At 44.0% G+C, this 22,037-nt stretch overlaps 1 protein-coding gene across 1 annotated transcript; it reads right to left on the minus strand.

The window, feature by feature from the left end:
* Positions 1-1,152: 1,152 nt before the first annotated feature.
* cspp1a (centrosome and spindle pole associated protein 1a) lies at positions 1,153-21,215 on the minus strand (the record flags this gene model as incomplete). Its single annotated transcript, XM_080751734.1, has 25 exons — positions 1,153-1,364; positions 1,524-1,683; positions 2,318-2,427; positions 3,434-3,568; positions 6,886-7,025; positions 9,542-9,668; positions 9,878-9,947; positions 10,382-10,468; positions 11,666-11,812; positions 12,198-12,298; positions 12,511-12,636; positions 12,792-12,939; positions 13,341-13,455; positions 13,665-13,716; positions 15,239-15,357; positions 15,472-15,806; positions 16,236-16,293; positions 16,854-16,950; positions 17,059-17,150; positions 17,770-17,847; positions 17,952-18,355; positions 18,446-18,544; positions 19,255-19,335; positions 19,935-20,012; positions 21,144-21,215. 25 exons carry the CDS (start codon positions 21,213-21,215, stop codon positions 1,153-1,155), a joined length of 3,243 nt encoding a protein of 1,080 aa, XP_080607860.1.
* Between the last annotated feature and the right edge of the window lie 822 nt (positions 21,216-22,037).

Genomic DNA, 22,037 nt, shown 5'->3' on the forward strand with positions numbered 1-22,037 from the left:
CTAGTCCCAATTTAGCTATGTATGAATGAACAGTCACGAAACAGCAGAATTATTCAAATTGTTTATTTAAAAAATAATCTCTGGTATACTGTATATTGACATTTTAACATGAAGGTCCCAGGTTATTAGTACATTCACAGCTGTACATTCTACCATACAGTAACTTACATATATGCCCCACATTTTAAACACATAGAGAATAGGCTGAATGGGAAGGCGTCAGTGCAAAGTGTGTCTCAGCATTAGCTGCTTAAAAGAAGCACGCCTCAAATATCAGCCACGAGTCCACAACCCCTCTGAGAATGGGGATGATTGCAGAGAAAAGAACTAGTCATAATGATCAGGGGTCTTGCCTATGTTGGCTTGTGTTGGACATTTTTGTCAAAATCCCATTTTTTGCCACGGACAAAGTACAAAATGAGCTGACGATAATATTACCAGAAACACGGGGGGGGGGGGGGGGGGCTTGCAAATAAAACGTTTGAGAATCACTAGTACTAGTAATGGACTCATAATGTGCCATAGTGTCGTCGTAAATCAGTGTCATACTGAAGGAAACGGAAAATAATGGTGAACTAGAAGCAGTGCTCTTCCTTGCACATGTCTCCGCCAGGTCAAGTAGGGCAAAAATGGGCTATAATGGGCCCATGTGAAAAGGTACCATGACTCTTTGGCCTTTCACGGCACGGACGCTGCATGCATGAATTGAGGCATTTTGTTCCAAAAATGTATTTAGCAAAAGTCAACCTGCTGGTGGCACTATAACAGGCCTATGTGAAAAGGGTTGCATTTGTTCTTTGACCGAGTGGAAATGTGTGTGAAAAACAGAAATCGCAGGTTCATGATTTGAGCCTGTTATAGCGTCACCATGAGGCTGATTTAAAAAATTTGAAGTGGCATTTATTCCTCTGCCTAGTGGGAACGTGCTTGCCCAATTTCACCAAGATTACACGCTGTGTTCATGATTTGAGGCATTTTGTTCAAAACAGAACAATCCTGGAAACCATGGAAGCCAATTTTAGCCAATGAGGATATATGGATATTCGGACAAATCCATGTTGATCACATGACTCTAGAGATACTACGATTTGTGGACAAATTCTGTAGGAGTAGTGTCTAAAAATCAGTTTTGCAAATATGGGCCTCATGCTGTTAGCCATGGTAGGTGGAGGGTCTGTCCCAGTGCTGGTCCAGTGTCTCTCCACTAGCCGGTCTCACTCGACGGCCCGGACGTTTCACCATCTCTGACGTACCAGGACGCAGCCACGGCTCCGTGGCAACTGTCTCCACGGAGACACGTCTGTCCAGGGCAGAGGGGATCGAGCGCAGAGATAGGATGTCCTCGTCATCACCCAATACCCCATCTGGACAATACAGATATTCACGTGTCACACATACTTCTATTATGCAGTCACAGACATACAAAAATCTGGGTGCCCAGTTGAAATATGTTTATTTTGGGGGTCACAGCCTAAAAAGGTTTGAGAACCCCTGTCCTAAACGCATTAAATGTTTGCTCTGACCTGATCTGAAGTCATGGTTCTTGTCCAAAAGGTCCAGTCTCCTGATGCGGTGCTGGTTGTAGGCCCTGACCCTCTCTACATTCAGACTGCTCACTGACTCCAGGGACTGGGCATCTGGCTGGATCTCATACTCCCTCTCAGCAGGAGCTCTGATCACCTCCTGGAGCCCATGATGGAAACAAAACGCTGAAGCCAGTAGGGATGGGACGATAAGCCATATTATCGTTTATCGTGATAAAAAAACACTCATGATAATCGTATCATGGAGATTTAATTTATCGTGATATCGTCCTCCGTCATGCACTGGGATCAGTTCACCTTTTATTTGCCAAGCTGCATATCCGGTACCACTTAAACGCTCTATAATTGGTAAAGGTACTTAGGTATAATAATACGTACTTGATACAGTCTTTTTTTCACTCTATCAAATGTCTTTGCAAAAAAATAGTGATCTACAAGCTCACAACGCGTCGCAATGCAACGCGGTGTGAGCTTGTAGATCGGCTATTTTTTGGCAAATGTTCCACCCAGGATAATGGGTCACAATCATCGTGATATGATATGAATCATCGTGATAACGTCCCATCCCTAGATGCCAGACAGTCCGTGACAGTTGCTGCATTATTATTAATTATGATATTAGCAAGTCTCAAATGACATAACTGATGGACTGGTAGGACTATTGTTCCAAGACAACCAGTAGAAGGCCATACTACAGTTGAAATACTGATGTTGAAGTACTGCAGTAAATAATATGGGTAATAATAATAATAATAATAATAAAGTTCCATTACTTCAGGGTAGTCTGTCTTCTTGAGAGGTATGCGTCTCTCCCTGTCTGCCGAGTGCTGTGGAGACCTCTGCTTATGGGCTGGATTTAATCGAACATCACCACCGTAGTAATCTGACAAAATACAATAAGATAAATCGTCATCATTACAAACATGTCGGTATCATGGTCAGTATCATGTCAGAATCATATGATATTGGTATCATCAGTCCGTATCATGTCAGTATTAAAACTTGGACCCGGAATAGAAACCCAAAAGAAACCCCATGTTAAATGTCTCTCCTCTAGATATCCATCTACTCAGCATAAACTGTAAATGGAATGAATGGAGCTATAAAAGGGTGTGAACCTTGTTAGCTTTGAACGTTTCCCACCTGGCCCCCTAAAACTTTGCCAATTCACCACCCTAAAGTTGGCATGTCACCTAGCAATAGCAGCAGCTGTGTGGGCGAAATGGTCTGTCATGTGCCACGTTTACCCTGGCACAGACTCAGTTAGCATCCCATTCCCTTCCCTTTCTTGGCCAACAAATTATATCATTGCAGTACTTTGACTGTGCCAAATGTAGCCGAAATTCCAAGAGACGGAGTGTGTCTGTACACACACACCTTGAGCTGTGTGTAGAGAGAGAGCTCAGTTCCCACATTGCAGTAAGCAGTACTGTGTTCAATCTGTTCATAACTGAGCAGTAAAAGCAGAATGGCAGCAGTCTTTCAAGAGTGCAGCATGTTTAGCCAAGCTTACCAATGAAAACACTCTCAGACTCTCTCTGGCAAGCAGCAGCACGCACGTTCCTCTGGGGAGAAGAGACAGAGGCAGACTAGAACCAGTGAAATATGTTGAATTGAAAAAGAGAGTAGTCCCAATAAAATATGTTGAATTGAAAACGAGAGCAGTCCCAATAAAATATGTTGAATTGAAAAAGAGAGCAGTCAAAAAATATGTTGAATTGAAAAAGAGAGTAGCGTAGTCTAAACACTCACAGGACCAAGGTGCTTCTGTTGCTGCCTGATGTTTTCTGTGGAGAAAAGACAATGATGCAAATAACATAAAAGTGTGTGTGTGTGTGTGTGTGCGTGCGTGCGTGCGTGCGTGCGTGCGTGCGTGTTAAGCAACTGACCTCCCTCATCTTTCCTCATGTTCTTGATTCTTCTCTGCTGCTCACGGAGCAGAGCTTGTTGTTGAATATCCAGACTGTGCTCATCACTGGGTGGTTCAGGGTACGCGTAACACACCTCCTCACGAGACTCAGTGTCTACACACAAACACACACAACAGGGACGTGCAGAGAATGTTAGAGAGGCAGGGGCTAAAATTTCTAAAAGGGCCTTTTGGTGAAAACATCGAAAATAGCCGACCTCCAAGCTCACACAGCTTGGAGGTCGGCTATTTTCGATGCTTGATTTCTACACATTTCTTGATTTCAACATAAGATGCTGCATTCAAGTTCAGGAGACCTGAAGGCAGCACTTCTCTTGAACACAACCTTGCTTTGGTGATTGTTTCCGATCACATCACGTGCACTGCCACTGATGCGTCAATAAAGCGTGTGTGTGTGTGTACATTAGAGGTGTAGTGGATTTCCTCAGGCGTGGCAGATCAGTCATTGGCTGCTCAATCACAAAAAAAGGAAATGAAAGCTAAAGCCAGGGGGCCGTAGATCAGATCTTGTGTGGAGACTGAAACAGAAAAACCCAAGAGTAAACATAAATGGCAGGATAGCATCTAATCGCTCCTATCCCGGCTTTTTCAGCATCCTCTCTCCCATCCGTGCCCAGCCTGAGAAAAAGGCTTGGCAGTGACTCAGCAACTCTGCAGCCTGACTGCATGCGCTGCGGCCCTGATAAGGACTGAACGGACAGAATTGATCTGATGCAGTCTGAGGCTCCCACACTTTAATGTGAGCCACTCCATTACCAGGGGATATTGTACTTTTCAAGATGGTGTCTGAAACACCTGACCAAAAAAACAAAAGAGAGATAATATGCTCGAGCTGACAAGTAGCTCATTTTCACAATATTATTATTATTATATCCACATGAACTCTATTGTCTCTGTTCTGGGGCGAACATTCAGCAAAAATAGCAGCTCTACAAGCTCACAGCTTCTGTTGCTGCCTGATGTTTTCTGTGGAGAAAAGACAATGATGCAAATAACATAAAACTGTGTGTGTGTGTGTGTGTGTGTGTGTGTGTGTGTGTGTGTGTGTGTGTGTGTGTGTGTGTGTGTGTGTGTGTGTGTGTGTGTGTGTGTGTAGAACACATTTTGTTGTAGAACTTGTTCCCACATTTTGCTAGTTTTGGAATTTGCAAGTTTCTCTCTACAGCCTTCTAAGCCATTCTGGGAAACGGGCCAATGCCATTTCCTTTGTTGCTGCCTTGTGCTGTGTGTGCAGGGCCAAACTGCCAGTCCCTGATGACAGTAAGATAATAAGAGGGTCTTTCTTGTTGGCGGCCAATCAGAGGCAGGCGGAGGAGTTTTCCAAGGGCGGGTCTTTGCGTAACCGAGATGCCAATAGAAATCCCGCGTCCCTGATGGAGGAACTTTATGATGAGCGACAGACAGAAGCTTGATGAGGGTGGGGGGGGGGGGGGGGGGGCCTGTCACTAAGCACGCCGTCTAAAAGTGGTCTAATAGTGGTATAGATTTGAACGTTTTTTTGTTGTCTAAACTTAAACTAGACGACTAATAGACGTCTAATAGTCGTCTAAATGCAGACCGTCTATATTTAGACGACTATTAGACGTCTATTAGTCATCTAGTCTAAGTTTAGACGACAAAAAAACTTTCAAATCTATACCACTATTAGACCACTTTTATGCCACCGCTTCATCTATGCTGATGACCTCTGCATCACCACCCAACAAGAGAGCTTCAATAACATCGAAACCATCCTGGAAAGTGCCCTCCAAGACATGTCCACTTACTACAATAACAACCACTTAATACCCAACCCATCAAAAACCCAGCTATGCAGCTTCCACCTGAAAAACCGCGATGCAGGAAGAGAATTGAATGTCTCATGGGATGGGCACAAACTACTGAACCATCCAAACCCTGTGTACCTCGGAGTCACACTAGACAGGACGCTCTCTTTCAAAACCCACATTCTGAACACCAAAGCCAAGGTCAACACCCGCAACAACATTCTGCGCAAACTGGTAAACTCAAAGTGGGGCGCTGACCCACCAACCATCCGTACAACAGCCCTAGCCCTGTGTTTCTCCACAGCTGAGTATGCATGCTCAAGCTGGAGCCGCTCCCACCACACTAAACTGGTAGATACGGCCCTCAATGACACCTGCCGCATCATCACGGGCTGCTTAAAGACAACGCCTGTCCCGTGCCTCTATGCACTGGCCGGCATTGCCCCACCCCACATCAGGCGCTCCGTCGTCGCCCAAGATGAGCGGAGAGCACAGGAGTCTGACATGAGGCATCCCCTGTACGGACACACAGCACCCCCATCTAGACTTAAATCTAGAGCCAGTTTCCTGCATACAGTCCCCCCTCTTCAGTCCACCAAGGAATCGGCCCGGACCAACATGTGGAGGGTTGAATGGGACCAACTCTACACCCGAGTCCCAGAATGGCAGGAGAGAGGAATAACACCTACTGAATGCCTCGCCAGCGGACACGACCTCCCATGGCCGACCTGGAAGACCCTCAACAGACTGCGGGTAGAGCAGGGGAGGTGCAAAGCACTGTTGAAGGTGTGGAACTACAGCACAGAGGACACTTGTGGCTGTGGAGCAGTACAGACAATGGCCCACCTGCTGGAATGTGACAACGCCCCCCCGGTGCAGCCCCCCGGGACCTGGCTGAGCCGACTCCATCGGCTGTGTCCTGCTCCAGACACTGGCAGAACGACATCTAAGATTGCAAAGGACTCGAAGAAGAAGACCACTTTTAGACGGCGTGCTTAGTGGTATGCTCCTCGTGAGTTCAAATCCAATCATGTTATGTCTCGAGGGTCTTTGTCTGCCCTAGGTTTCCCATGTCTCTACAGCAGGGGTCTTCAACGTTTTCAGGCCAAGGACCCCTTAGTTGAGAGAGAGATGAAGCAGGGACCCCCACAACCTGTTCATAGATTCCATATAGTTTCATTGTTTGACAGCACAATCCTCAATATATTTTGGATTCATGTCAATTTCAGATATTTAACCACTTGAACCGCCAATACTTAATTAACTTGACCTTTCACTCTGTACTTAGTCTGTGGTATGTGGTATGCGCCTGGACCGCTAGGCCAGCGAGCGCCCCCCAACTGTAGTCTCACTACGGATCCAAATGTTGTACTTTTACTCCACTACATTTATTTGGAAACTTTAGTCATCACTTACTTTGCAGATATAGGCCTAAATTATAATATTATAAAACATACATAAACCACTTTAGTCCTATTTTATACCTATAGACTATTTGAAAATAGCCGATCTACAAGCTCACAACGCGTTGCAATGCGTTGTAGATTGGCTATTTTCAAACATTTCGTACTTTTACTCTTGGTACTTTAAATACATTTTGATGCCAACACTTTCATACTTTCTCCCCCACTGATTCTGACATTACCTCTGTATTTGAGCTGGTTGAACTCCCTGAGGTTTTGTGTGTTTACGTGGGCCTGCCCAGAGTGGGCTCTCCTGGGTGCCCCCTGGGTGGCACGCATCCGCGCCAACTCCAACATGTCCACCTTTGGACATCCTCTTCGCCTGGGAAGAATGAAGAAAAAAAGAAACGGTCGGGTCTATAATGCGTTATAAGCTTTATACTTACTTTATTTGTTTATTCGCTGTGCACGTTAATGAACATTCAATACATGTACAAGTATTCAATCAATTGGAACATGATCTCATGTAATAAACACGCTGGATTTAGCTAGAAGCTTATTTCCATCTGTAGTCCTGCAAGCGCATTAGACATCTTAGGACTTTCACATAACAAATAACTGAGTAAGCATGTTTGGGATCTCACAGCATATCTCCATACTGTATACAGTACATGGATCTCCATATATGGGTACCAGGGGTCTCCATATATGGGTAACTGGTCCGATATACATCACTGGCCAGATGGCCAAGACATGGCACTTTTCGCCCTTAGGTATCTTACTAGTTTATAGGCTCATTATAAATGTTTATAATTATGCATAACTACCAGTTACCATACCGGTATATGGAGACCCCTGGTACCCATATATGGAGATTCATGTACTGTATATGGAGATATGCTGTGAGAGCCCAAACATGCTTACTCAGTTATTCGTAATGTGAAAGTCCTATGACATCTGACATCATACATACAATCCCTTTTATGCCCATACATGGAGATCCCTGTCTGTATAACCCATAGAGTTATAATAAGTAGGTATAACCAGCCACAGATATGGGCTGTCTTGGCCATATATGGATTCTGTTAGTGTGATATCTGGCCGATGTGGCCTCCATATATGGGCATTCCCATATGAAATCCCTTAATATTGATGACATCAGGGATCTCCATGTATGGGCATAAAAGGGATTCTGTTTGTGTGGTTCCCCTGACATCACAGTGAAGTCAGAGTGTGATGTCAGAGCAGCAAACCCATTCTGTTAGAGTGGTTCCCCTGAAATCACAGCATGATGTCAGAGCGGCTAACCACAGTGTCAGGCGTGACAGAGATACGGTAAAGCTGTGACCGTTCACATACACTAAACTGCGACCTATGGTCGCAATAAATACACTTATAATGCAAAATGGGTGTCAACTGTCAATGTCTACAGTCCAGCAACACTGATGGTCTGATGACAATGTGCTGAGTCACAGTAGACCACACCCAGTGCTTGCTACAGCATACACAATAAAATCCTCAGTGTTAATTTAATCCCAAGCGGGTCAAAATTGATCAAAACGCCATTTGGGAGTTTATTGTATACATGACCCCCCCACCCAATGCTGTGCTTGCCCTGGTGAGCCTAGATGAGTTTCATTCCAGAAGGAATTAAGAATCTATTGATGGAACTGGCGGTAGAAATCACAGAAAAGCCACAACATGGGGCATGTGGAGGTCAATCACATCCCTGTGGTTTTCTCAGTCATACAGCGTAGAGGATTCTGCCGAAGCAGTTTACTCTGGAACCACAGGGAAGCCCCGAGGCTGGCACCGGCTCAAAGGCATTTCTTCACTGACTTGTAGTAGACCTGTTTTGTATGTAAGCAGGCAGTGTTTTTGTTACGCGCATGGTTGACATCAGGAATCTCATGATTATATTCCATATAAGGTGACTCATGAGTCATGACACATGAAGGTACAGTAGTGCACTGAACCTGAGTAGTCCCTGAAGCAAGCAAGTCAGAGCAGATATTATGGGAAGATGACCTGGGTCATATTAGTACTGTTTAATCCAGCGCTATTCAACCTGCGGCCCGTGGGCCGCATGCGGCCCCTGCAGCATGTCTGTGCGTCCCTTCATGGTCATAGGCTACCAATAAAAATGTATTTTTCTTTTTCAGTATGAAGCCTGTTTCTAGATTTGGAATCTAGCCTGAAACCAAAAAGGTTTGGTAACAAATTATGTTTGTTTCCAAAACGTCATTTTAGTTAGAACAGGTATGTTATTGTTTGTACCAGCACAAGAAAGTGTGATAGATATGGCTTAATTTCAGTATTGGCCTCTTACCTACCTCTGATTTATTGCAACAGTAATGTTCTCTTCACATGTTGTGAATAAAGCCATATTTTGTGACTTTTCATCATTAATCATTCCATGACAATATTTGTGTTCAATGAGGTTTGGCCTTATAGATGGAAATATGTCTGTTTTCTCACTTTTCTGTGTGTTTCCTTAATTTTTAGACTACTCGTGTAGTGTGTAATTTGTCTAAATGTCCAAAATAGGACTGTCATTTCTAGCTTGCAACCCTTGGACTTTTGATATTTTGCTGAGTGGCCCCTGAGCCCTCTTATGTTGAGTAGCCTGGTTTAATCATTAGCTAAGGACAAGAGAAACCCCCTTTCAGGCAGCAAAAGAAAAATGTGAACTCCCCTTCAAGTAGACCAGAACCAGCTGCATCACTGCCTAATGAGCTAGATCTTTTAGGCAGTATCCACTGAACTGAGACCAGCTGAGGCAGTGTGCTGCTAATGTAAGTACATCTCTCTGTTCTTTAAACAGGAAGCATTATGATAAACGAGTCTCCCTCTTCTGGAAAGGTCAGGTAAGGGGAGTAGTGAAAGTTGTGCTTATACCTGGTGGGAGGAGGCGTGTTCGTGTCCTCGCCATCTGTCTGACCCAGCTGACCTTCCAGTCGTCTGTGCTCACTCCTCAGGTGCTTGCGCAAGGTTGACAACTCACCGAGTACCCCCCGCTGGTCCTCTGATGGAGGGAGGAAGAAGGGTGAGCGATAAAAGAACAGAAATGTTAGCCTAGTGGCGGCTAAATAATGGCTTCACCATTTCTGTCCTCTACACTCAAGGATTGCCCTTCTGTCTGAGTGCAACAGCTCCCCACTTTAGTGGTTGAAGCACGCATGAAAACTTCCTTTTTACACCGGAGTGTGCAACCATACTGGAAGGCGGTCTCACCTTTGGCTCTGAGTTGGTTTTTCCTGGCGGGAACAGGTGGAGAGGACGGCACAGACGATGTAGACCGCTCCTGAGACAAGGAGATTGTTATGAGGATTGTGAGCGCACAAATTAGCATTTAAAAATAAATGAAATATTTTTTTATTGTGTAGGACAGTGGTTCCCAAACGTTTTAGTCCAAGACCCAAAAGAGAAAGTAGACCTTTGCCCGGGACCCAAACTAGATTAAGAAGTAGTGAAAATAGCAGATCTACAAGCTCACAACGCGTCGCTTCGCGCAGTGTTGTGAGCTTGTAGTTCGGCTATTTTCACTACTTCTTAATTATATTTTTCTTTTCATTTATGGAATTTCTTAGATTGTTGGTTTTTGTTAGAAATTGGTCTGTGACCCACAAATATCACTGTTTGGGAACCACTGGAACCACTGGTGTAGAATACAATATGGGAGTGAACGTATTTGTGAGGTTGGATTGTTTCGTTTTTTCCTGTGTTGCAGTAACTTACAGACAGCAGGCTGATGGCAGAGGGGGGCCTGGAGGCCTGGTGCCTCTTCTGCAGGGCTGGGACAGGAGGAGAAGGCTCCCTCCGCAGCTGCATGGTAGGGGAGAGCCATCCTGATTGTCAGAAACGTTGAAAGGGAAACAAAGAAGCTGCCGGTAACGGGCTTCGGAATCACTCACCTGCGCCAGCCTCTCCCTCCGTTTCTCCTCGTTCTCACACTGCAGTCTCAGCGCCTCCTTCTGCCTCTCTTCCTCCTCCCTCGTCGTCCTCTTCTCCTCCTCCTCCCCTCGATGCTCGTCTGCTTGACGCGTGGTCGTTTTGTTGCTCTGTTTTTGCTACAGAGAGAGAGGGGACACAGAGACAGAGGCGAACCATCACTGCTGTGCCAGACAAGTCAGCCACTCCCTTCAGGGAGCTGTACTGAGAGATGAACTGAACTGAACCGTTCTCCTCAGTTCCTTCTAGAACAGGGGTCTTCAACAGGGGGTCCAGGATCCCTAGGGGGTCATCAGAGTTCCTACAGGGGGTCCTCCAAATCTTTGTGTGATAGAAGCTTTTTTTCCCTCCTTTTCTATATTAACCACTTCAACCCTAGCGTCCATATTCTGAGAACGTTAGCCAAAAATAGCAGATCTACAAGCTCACAACGCCCTGTGAGGCGTTGTGAGCTTGTAGATCGGCTATTTTCGGCAAATAGCTTTGGTGTAGAGGGGAAAAAGCGCAGACTAAGTACAGAGTGAAAGGTCAAGTTTATTAAAGGAGCTATAGTCAACTTTTTCTTGAAAAATGGATGCTAAAATAAAAATAATGTTTCGAAAATATTTTATAAAAAAATAAGCTTCATATATGTGTTTCAATTCAAAAATGACCACAAAAAGCGTAAAATATTGATAAAATAATCATTTTGGCCATTGTCAGACCGACACTTTGTTTACATTCTAGTCTATAGACTAGGATGTAAACAAAGTGCCGGCCCTACAATGAAAAAGTTGACTATAGCTCCTTTAAGTATTGACGGTTCAAGTGGTTAAATATCTGAAAACACAAGTTGACATGAATCCAAAATACACTGATGATTGCGCTGTCAAACGATGAAACTATATTGTATCTATGGGTTGTGGGGGGTCCCTGCTTCATCTCTCTCTCGACTAAGGGGTCCTTGGCATGAAAACGTTGAAGACCCCTGTTCTAGAACTTGTGGAAACGCTGCCCCATCCCTCGTCTGACCTCCTCCTCCTGACCACATATCATACTCCTTCTGGCACCAGTCTGGATGGAGCAACTCACCTCCATCTTCTTCTTCCTGTTCTCCTGCTCTGCCTCGTACTCCCGCAGCATGTGGGCTCTGTCCTCGGCCAGCCTCCTGTCCTCCCTCTCCTCCTCTGCCTGGATGCGCTCCCTCTCCTCCGTCTGCTTTCGCCTCTTCTCTTCTATCTGTCCCACAGGGACGCACACGCACGCACACACACACACACACGCACGCACACACACACACACACGCACGCGCGCGCGCACACACACACACACACACACACACACACACACACACACACACACACACACACACACACACACACACACACACACAAATACAATTAACCTGTGTTTTATTTGATCCTTCCCTCACCCGCCACATGTCAAACCTGAGGCCAGTTCATATAGATGGACGAGGCTCAGTTATCCACTCAAACCCTATACTTTGTTGACCTGGGTCCCCCGGGGCTCTACAGTTGGTCCCCTCCTAATTCTTCCTTCAACACCAATCCCTGAATGTTCGCCCCCAGAATAGGGACGTAAGGATTCAAGTGTTTATCTCTACCTGTTGCTTCAGGCAGTCCTTGTAAGCGTCCTGCTCGTGGAGCTGCTGTGGAGTGGGCTTAGCAGCGAACACGTTACCACGGGCAAACGGAGACGGACGGCCTACAAAGATGAACCAAAGCAGAATGAAACAGAGTAACATTTAGCTATTTTGCGTCATACCCAACAAAATGTGCCGACATGTGAATATCGGAAGTGGATATATGGCATAAACATACACACACACAAACATGTGCAGAGCGAAACACATTTTAGGCAATAACCCGGCTAAGCTTCACCACATGGACACCAAGAAGAAGAACAGTAAGGATAACCTGATATCTGATAGGAGGGAGCCCTGTCCTCAGCTCGAGGAGTGTGGCCGTCTGGCTCTCTCCTGTCCCGGGACTGAGGGTTCATGTACGCTGTCTCGTTGATCCTGTGCATTTGTTTCAGGTCACCTGAGGGCAAGGAGACTCTTTTTTACTACCTTCAGAGAATCTTCTTCTGGTGACGTCTTTAGGTGAAACTACCGTCATAAGAAAGTAAAGTATAAAATGTGGCATCAAATGTGTTTAGGAGATGGCAAAAAAAGAGAACATTATAGCAAACACACTGATAAGGTTTCCTCTGTTGTCCTTAATAGGGGCCCCGGCTCCGCCTCTCCCCCAAGGGTCGTAGGCCCTCATCTCGGCCTCGATCTTGGCGTCGTAACGCTCTCTCTCCTGTCTGTCTCTTCTTCTACGCTCCTCGCTGTCTTTGATCTGGGAAGCAAAGGAAGATAGGCGTCTCGCTTCAGAACACTTACAGTAGTGGTTCACAAACTTTTTTACTCAAGACCCAAAAGTAAAATCAGACATTTGCACACAATGCATTGCTTTGTGCCGCATTGTGAGCTTGTAGGCTGTTTTGACTACTTCTTAATTATATATATATATATATATATATATATATATATATATATATATATATATATCTTCTGAGATATTTATTTTTAAATGTAGGAAAAGGAAACAAAGGATTGTTTTTTGAACACCTGAACCAACTCGCTAACCTGAAATTCATAGCTTTAAAGTGATTTAGAACTTAAACAGCACCTCCACCCCCCACCCCCATCAAATGTACTGAATGCTAATGTTCCAGCCATGCAGATGTGATTGTGTACCTGCTGTCTAAGTTCTTCTTGATAAGTCTGAGCCTTCTCTCTGGTGTGCTTGGCTTTCTCCCCAGGCAGCAGCAACCCATTAGACAAGGAAGATGCTCTTTGCTGGACGGTTGCTCTAAAGACAGATAATGCAGCTGTAATGAGTCATGGTCCATGTGTACAGCATTGAATTGAACACAACATGCTAATGTTTGGTCTGGACGCCCCCTACTGGCAGAAAGACAGAACTGGGGGGAAAAAGCAGTCAAGCACTAGTTTCTGCAAGTTGTATTTGGTTTTAAATTGGCATGCAAGTCAAGTTCAGGTAGGGAAACAGACACTGACCCAGTGCTGTCATTAGGTCCATGGGGTGGTGCCACTCCTCCAGGCGTTCCACCTAATGGGAGATGAGTAGAAAACACAAAACAAACCTTTAACCACTTAAAACATAGCATCCCTATTCTGGGGCAAATAAATCTGCAGAAATAGCAGATCTATTGTGAGCTTGTAGATAGACTATTATTCAACGAAGGGATATGGAGACTCCATTCAACTAAGTGTAGGCCTATATGGGGTTTAAAACACCACACGATGTATACAGGTTCATTACCAGGATGCTGCTCTAGCCTGGCATGGCCTGGCTAGAGCATAGATATGAGTCTGGAATCTCTGTGTGGAACCTGCATTACCAAGGCGCGGGTACAAAATGTGATGCCTCTGGTAATAAAGCCGTCCCATATTTCATACTGGGCCCTGATTGGTCCCTCGCAACTTCAGGAGTGAAATCCAATCACAACTGAGTGGTACCAGACGGTCCAGACCAAATATTTTTTTGCAATGGCATTCATCTGGTGTCCTGGCTAATGCTGCTCAGCTGCATTTTCAATACATGGCTCAGTGAGCTTGATTCTGGCAACAATAAAATGGTGAACGAAAAATAAATGCAACCAAGGGTTAGGGTTAGGGTTAAGCCTGATTCTTCAGCATCTGCATATGCACTTAAACCAGTCAAATCAGTGCTGTGGTCAAATGAGATTCATGAATGGCTGTGCCCAAATAATCCTCTTGGTCATCGATCGGGGTGAAATAGTGGCTTGATGATAAATGATAATAGATCTCTATGGAAGGGTCTGAGAGGGTTATTTAAAGCCCACTGGATTACTCCCACCTGTACATTAAATTACCACACACTACAAAGCCAATGATTCAGTGCTTTCACACTGAATCACGGTCATCAGACAAAGTATTTCCTCTGAAAGAAGTAGTACGTTGGAATATGACTGCTGTTGTGCAAACCAATAAATCAATCAATGACAGTATGACAAATCTGTCTCCTTAGACGTCATGTCATAGTCAGTTAGTCACACAGTTGCTATGGGCCACATCCTTCCATGACCAGAGTGTAATTGTTTTGGCTGAAACGGGACTTGAATGTCAAGTATTTAGCCAATCTTTAGCTAAGTTACGATGTGTACAAGTTATGGCCGAAACAAGTGGTGTTCAGTGGTGAAGCCACAATATACTGTACATACCGGTACATGCCGGCTGCTTGTACACATGCAGGCCTATGTCCTAGTGTGATGATGCTTCATTTGACCAAATGTAAATAATGATCTGTATAAATACTTCACCAATAAATAAATATAAACAAGAGTGTTTCACAAGAACAATGTTAGTTACAAACGTTCCTTTCAACAATCAGTCAAACTTCCATGCCCTTCATAAGTTTCCGTGTTACTGTGCCACTTTCATGACCAAATGTGGCTCTATGATGTAGTGGCATGAGAAGTGAGACTGGTTCACTTATAAGGGTCAAGTATACCTGTAAATCCAGCCAGTCATACAAACTAAATCTGTCTATTGGCTTGGCCAACGGTTACGCCATAAAAAAACGGTGTAATATTACAGCATATACTGACTGTAGGGCGTATATGGATCGAGAGGATTTCTTGCTCCATAGTAGTAATAGGCCTCGTCATAAGGGGTCCTGTATGCGTCTGTTACAGTGGGGGGCATGGGAGGAGGAATAGTGGCAAGTCTGAAAAACAAAAATACAAAGCAATGCATTAACATTCTACAAAAGCAGACACAGAAATCAATAGATTAGCAAAATTAACTATAATAAAGCCTATGAAAGGGGGAATTAAGTTACCGTGGCGCTACCATCTCTCCTAATGTGTTGGAGAGGCTCCTGTGGAAGTCTTCGTTAAAAGCGGACAGTCCAGGGACCCCCAGTCCCATCCCCATCCCTAAACCTCCCGCTGTCCTTCCAGTGTTGTGACCGAGGGTTATGCTGTGGTCCAGGGCTGAGGAGGGGAAGGTCACCGGAGGTTTGTTTGGGGGACCCGAGCCCACTGGTGGCTTGTCATCCTGGGTTCTTGCCGTGGTCCCCAAGGAATCCATGCCTACCCCAGGCTTATAGGGAACATCCCGTCTCCAGCCTGTATACTCACGATTGACTGCCCCAAACTGCTTAATGCGGTCAGGCTAGATGAAAGGACACAATATGCAGAAAAAGAAAAGAAGAATATGCTTCTAATGAAAACGGAAATGTACACATGAATACAAATAGCTATGCAATCAATGTGCCAAGTGAACTGAATTATGATCTCGCAAAAACAATTTGTGTAACAAGTGTTGATAGCGAGAGACAAGACAAGTACAACTATTGTCATAATTGGGCCAAGGCTTGTATGAAAATAATGAAAACACAAAACAGCTCAGAGATAAAATGGTAAACACACAAAGAGGTTGCACCAAACCAAACACGTGTCTGAAAAGGTTTTGGTCATCATAATGTGACGTGAAGTGATGCAACAAAATGTATCTTCCACTGTATGAAATGCAACAGAAAAATCAACGAATGATACCCAACAAGAAGGGATTTTTAGTTCTTTGCACTTTGCTCTGCTTTACCTTCTTCTCAGGGTCTACAGCACCAGTGGCAGCAACTCTCAACTCAAGTTCCTTTTCCCTGGGGGGGGGGGGGGGGGGGATGCAAATCAAATTATATCTTCTTTAAAAACATTGTCTACTCACTCTAAAGCAGGATCTAAAGCAGTGGTTCTCAACCGTTTCGGGCCGCGACCCCCCAAAATAATCAGATCTGATCTAGATCTGCAATTTTCACAATTTCTGCCTCTGATATTTGACAATTTGGCCAATGTTTAATTTGTCATTTTAGAGAAGTCCATAAATCGTCACTTTAGAAATGTGCAGATACCCTCTATTCACTTAAACTTTATGTTTGTTTGTTTACTGTTGAGTGAGAAAACGATGTTGCACATTAAGTTAATCATCTGGGGACCCCCCCAAAATAATTTGGGGACCCCCCTGGGGGGAGAACCACTGATCTAAAGTATACAGTATGAAGTATGATATATATTCAACTTTTCACAATACAAGACCATTTCGCGAAGGACAAATGGCTGACCAAATCAGTGCAGGTAGGGTCTGTATAAATACTAACCCTAGAATCCCCTCAGGTCTTCAATCTCATTTAACTGATGTCACCTTGCATATGCTGATACTCACTTCCTTTTGTTTCTTTGCCCTTCAGCCATTTGTTCCAGCAGCTCCTGTCTGTAGCGCTCCTTTCTCATCTGAGAGGCCGAATACCTTTCCGTCGTCCCTGCATCATAACACAAAACCATTGAAAGACATGTTCTAGCATATATGTTGCAGAGAATGTATGAAGAAGATGCATCTGAAAACTATAATTTGTGAGAGTAGGTCCTACCGATCAGGAGTCCGGTGGTGAATTCAGCGGTGTCGTTGTTGGCAGCAGACCTGGATCTCTCTGTAGTCCTCATGCTGTCTGGCATTTGTGGACTGTTACACACAAATAGACAGTCAAGAGTCTGAGCCTGGCAAATCAATGACAGCGTACAGTATGAAGCTAGCAGGTTATCAATCAGTTTCCCCTTGAGCCACACCCCCATGAGCCTTGTGCACCAGCGCTTCACGTCACACCACTATCACAAATCACAGTCTGCCCACCCCAGAGCCTTCCACCCAGTGGCCTAGAAACAGGGAGGAAAGCCTCCGACTCAAATCAATGCAGCTCGTCTGATGGAACCGTGGTGAGTAATTGTCTACCGGTACTTGGAACTGGCCCAAGGCGTACTCTCCATCAGAGAGAACAGTCCTCCATATTAAAAGCTTATTGATGAGGCGGCTCTATTTGCAGGCAAACTAATTGCATACATCGGAAACAGAGATACAATATAATCAGGTAAGAAAACAAAGTGCTGAAAGGCACTAAAATGCCTGACTGCTAATAAAAGTAATTATGTTGTCTTAATATTTTCCTGTTTTTGGCTCCATTCAATCAATACTGCCTTGATCAACAGAGAGACTGAAGTGTTCTCCTTGCAAAGGAATGCTAATCACATTTGTTTAATAGCGGGTGACCAGTACACTACATTACATGGGGTTTGTTCTTGCTGACTGTGACTTCCTAATCCTGCTTTCGTTGTCCTCCTCACAAACACCTGGGACATCCACTTCTTTTGTGTCTAGAAGAACTCTGACACAGAACGACACAACAGATGAAAGCAATATGATTAACACATGTGATAATATGACTCTTGCAGGAGGGTGGCTGTCAAAACCTCTAGGATTACACCTCACCTGTCAGCTCTGTGCTGCTGGCTTCTCACTGTGTGTCCAGGCTCTCTGATGTTTCCGTTTTGCGCTCTCTGGGGATAAAACTCCAGCTCCTCTTCCTCATCCTCCTCGTCTGTGTTCCGCCCCGCCTCTGAGCTATAGTCCGCCCTGAGCCCTCTGAGCCTTCTTGGCTTGCCAGTGCCCTCCCAGACCTCCCGGGGGTTGTTCAGTCTGCGAATGTGCCACTGCCTTCGCTTCTGAGGGTTCTGTGTTCCCGTTCCAGTCCCTGCTGCCTTGGTCTGAGTGATTGCATTCCTTGTAGATGGGAGCTGCTCCTCGTGTGTTGGCTGTAGCACGCTTGGCTCAGCCTCAGTAATCGTCAGCAGAGGAATTGGAGAAGAAGAGCTTGGAGCATCCAACACCTGAACCTGTAGAGATATGAATGTGCAGAGTGATGGTGGCGCTTATTGAATATGAACACAAACCTATGAAAAACAGGAAGTATGTTTTACTTCTACCTGAGAGACAACAGGATGTGTTTGTCTTAAACGTCTCAGTCCAGCTTGTCTCTTGAGGAAGAGGTTGTATTCAAAATTTCTCTCCTCTCTCAGTTGCTCCTAGTGACAGAACACAAATTCAAAGCTGTTTGTCTCTGGGGTTCCTCACTGGATGACTCAAGTCAACACAGTATATAGTACATAAAGAATATTGCATGTTTGAAAGTGACGCATATCTTTCTTTCTCCACTGAATACTGAAGCAGAAAAAAGAGCAATACATTACATCATCACTCACAATTTGAGAAAACATGACAATCAAAGCAGCTGTATTCAGCACCTTATTCTACCGTCCATACCTGTCACACACAGTATTTTAGATCCATTCATTACTCCATCAAGCCACTGATAGGTCTTACAATTGAACAACATTTGGTTAGCTATGCCAAGACAAGAGTTGAGACACTAGCCTGTCTTTCAGCAAATGTAAACTAAAGCAGTTGCTATGTGACGCAAGGAAATGCAATCAACTTTTTACATCAGCTCAAGCTGAGGTACGACATATCACTAAAGGGTGGAACACTGACGGCCATGGAAACCACGTGTTTACTCATTCTCTCTTATAAGGTTCTGGGATTAAGATAAGACTGATAAAAATGGATTCATTCACACACACACACACACACACACACACACACACACACACACACGCGCGCACACAAGCGCACGCACGCACGCACGCAAACACACACACACACACACAACACACACACACACACACACACACACACACACACACACACACACACACACACACACACACACACACACCTTAGCAAATCTTCTCTCATCAATAGGTAGGGAGAGACTCCGAGGCTGTGGGCCAGGCTCTCCTCCTTTCAGAACTTCTTTCTGGGGGAGGAATGGTAAAAAAAGATACGATTTTGTAATCTAATCACATCTGAATCTGGGAAAAACTATAGACAATAAATTCACTTTATCTTCTCAGGCAACTGAGAAGTTTGAATTCTAGCAAACACACCCTGACCATGGTCTATAGGTCACTCACTGAGAACGTTCTCACTTTTAACATCGTCTCTTGGAATGGGAACCTCTCAGTTAGAGATAGGAACAAGCTCATCCAGGTACTTAGTCAGGCAAGTAAGATCATTGGAAACAAACAAGCAACTTTAGGACATATACAACCGTATGTTACCATCAGACAGGAGGCTCATAGTACCTCTAACAAAAAAGAAAGGTTACAAGACATCATTTGTGCCAACTGCAGTGGACATTTAAATAAGATGTTTTTAAATAGCTCTTCCATCCAATCCCTACAGCCCTTGATCACTGCTTCTGCGTTATGGGAATGCATTTTATAGAGTTTTTAATACACTTGTGTATTCTAAGTACGTTTTTATTGATGTATACTGACTGTTGTATGTTATATTTAATTTTATTCTAAACTATTTAAAGGGTATTAATCATACCCTGTGATTGTTTAATCTGACCTTTGTAACATAACATCTGTAGTCCTGACGAAGTTCCTCTTGGAGTATTTGCTTCTTCCTTTCATATTCTGATCCCAGCTGTGAAATTAGGCCACAACCTGATAGAAAGAAAAAAACAAATGAATAAAATGTGCTCACATTATACCAAAAAGGTGGCATCTGATTAATATGACAGACATGTATACCACAACTCTGCCAAAATTAGGAGAGCTACCTCCTGTTGAAGCTGAAAGAGATGCAGCTGCTGTGTTCCTTGTGTCTTCAGCTCTTGTCTACAATGGATACAAATACATGATTATGCTAACATTATATAATAATGGATTTAATCTTTTCTAATAGAGGGTATGCGTGTGACATCATCATACCTGGAAGTTATGCGGGAACGCCTACTGAGTGGCAAAAAACTACTTTCTGGCCTTGACAGCCCATACATCCAAACAGAAAAAGTTAAACTCACTTTGCTACTCACTTGATTTGCCACTTTGCCATTCACATTATGCATGCGCATACCCTCTATAAGAAAAAGGATGTCATCAAAGCGATTCATGGTGCCATGACAAAAGCCTCTTCTTGAATGTCAGTGAAACCAAGGAGATGATTTGTGGATTTCTGTACGCAATGTCAGAGGACCTACAATCCTCATGAGGTGATACAAACAGGACACCAGTAGAGACTCGGGTGAGTAGTTTCAAGTACAGCGGTGTACATCACTGTGGTCGGAGTCACCTGTGCACTAGCTGCCACCTCAGAAAGCTGAGACGATTCAAAGTCTCACAGAACACCCTGAAATCCTTCTACTCTCATCTATAACTCAGCGTTCTGACGGGGCACTATAGTTAGTACATCTCCTGCATATAATTTAGGCCTACATGTCTGGACTTAGGCCAGCCTTCTGCTGGAGGTGTGTATTATGTATATTTAATTATATATATACTATACTAAAGTGTTTGTATAATCCAATAAAGAAACCCAATGTAAACAAGCCATAGTGCTTTCTTGGGTTTACATCCTATTAGTAGACCTTGTATCTGAGCTGTAGACCTACTGTCCTGTGCTTTTCCCATGAGAACTGCTAATAAAGTTGATATTTACACTTTACCCTGTTTTGTTGTTACAGGCCAGGTGTTTAGCATCATGTCACACCAACATTTCACACACAAATCTCTTGAATCCTGAATACAGCTATGCATAGTAGCCTTACTAGCCTACCTTGATCTCCAGATATGGTGGGACACTGTCCTGTAATGCTCTTTCTTTTGCTGCATTTACTCCATCATCCATGCTGTTATTAAATAATTAAAGCAAAAGATATGGCTTGCAGATACAAGTTTTAACCATGCCTATGTTGTTGTAAAAGATATGGATAGATACATAGCTGAATTGGCCGGAGCCAAAACGACACCAAGCATCAGCGCGTTGCTAAGGACAACCACAACACCAACCAAGTATCGCGTGGCCAGCACAGCACTCCAGAGAGAGAGAGAGAGAGAGAGAGAGAGAGAGAGAGAGAGAGAGAGAGAGAGAGAATACACAACCATAAAATTGGCTACAACACTATCATTCTCTCTATCTATAGAACGTACGGTGACAGTGACTGGCCAAGTCATATAGCCTACTTTTGCGGTTGTTTTGGTGAAAGATTATGTAGTAAATTCATGCTAACAACTAATAATGTGTTACTCTCTACAGTATTTGACACAGATGGTAATTTAAATTATATTGCTTTAAAATGACGGTAACATAACAAGTAATAATGCAATATATTTGACAGTAATTTTCAAATGTTCTATTTCTTCCAGGATGATGATCCAGTTGTCTTTCCACAAACAGCCCACTAGATGTCAGTGTGTTCCTGTTTGTTCTCTGGGCTTACTTTGGACTAAACCATACTTTTATTGGGGGTGTTCTGTTTACAACTAACCGTTAAAATCGTCTAGAAGAATAATATGTTGTTGAGGAATTCTCTCAAATAAATAAATCAAACGTAACGAACGTTGGACGTTGTATTTGTCCAGGTACAATTGGAATGTCCATCCATAACTATAACTCTAAGCAACATAAATATTCATACCGCCCATGGTTGGGTGGTATCATGGTATCATC

This window comes from Nannobrachium achirus, assembly GCF_963921795.1.
Source record: "Nannobrachium achirus genome assembly, chromosome: 21".
Lineage (NCBI taxonomy): Eukaryota > Metazoa > Chordata > Actinopteri > Myctophiformes > Myctophidae > Nannobrachium > Nannobrachium achirus.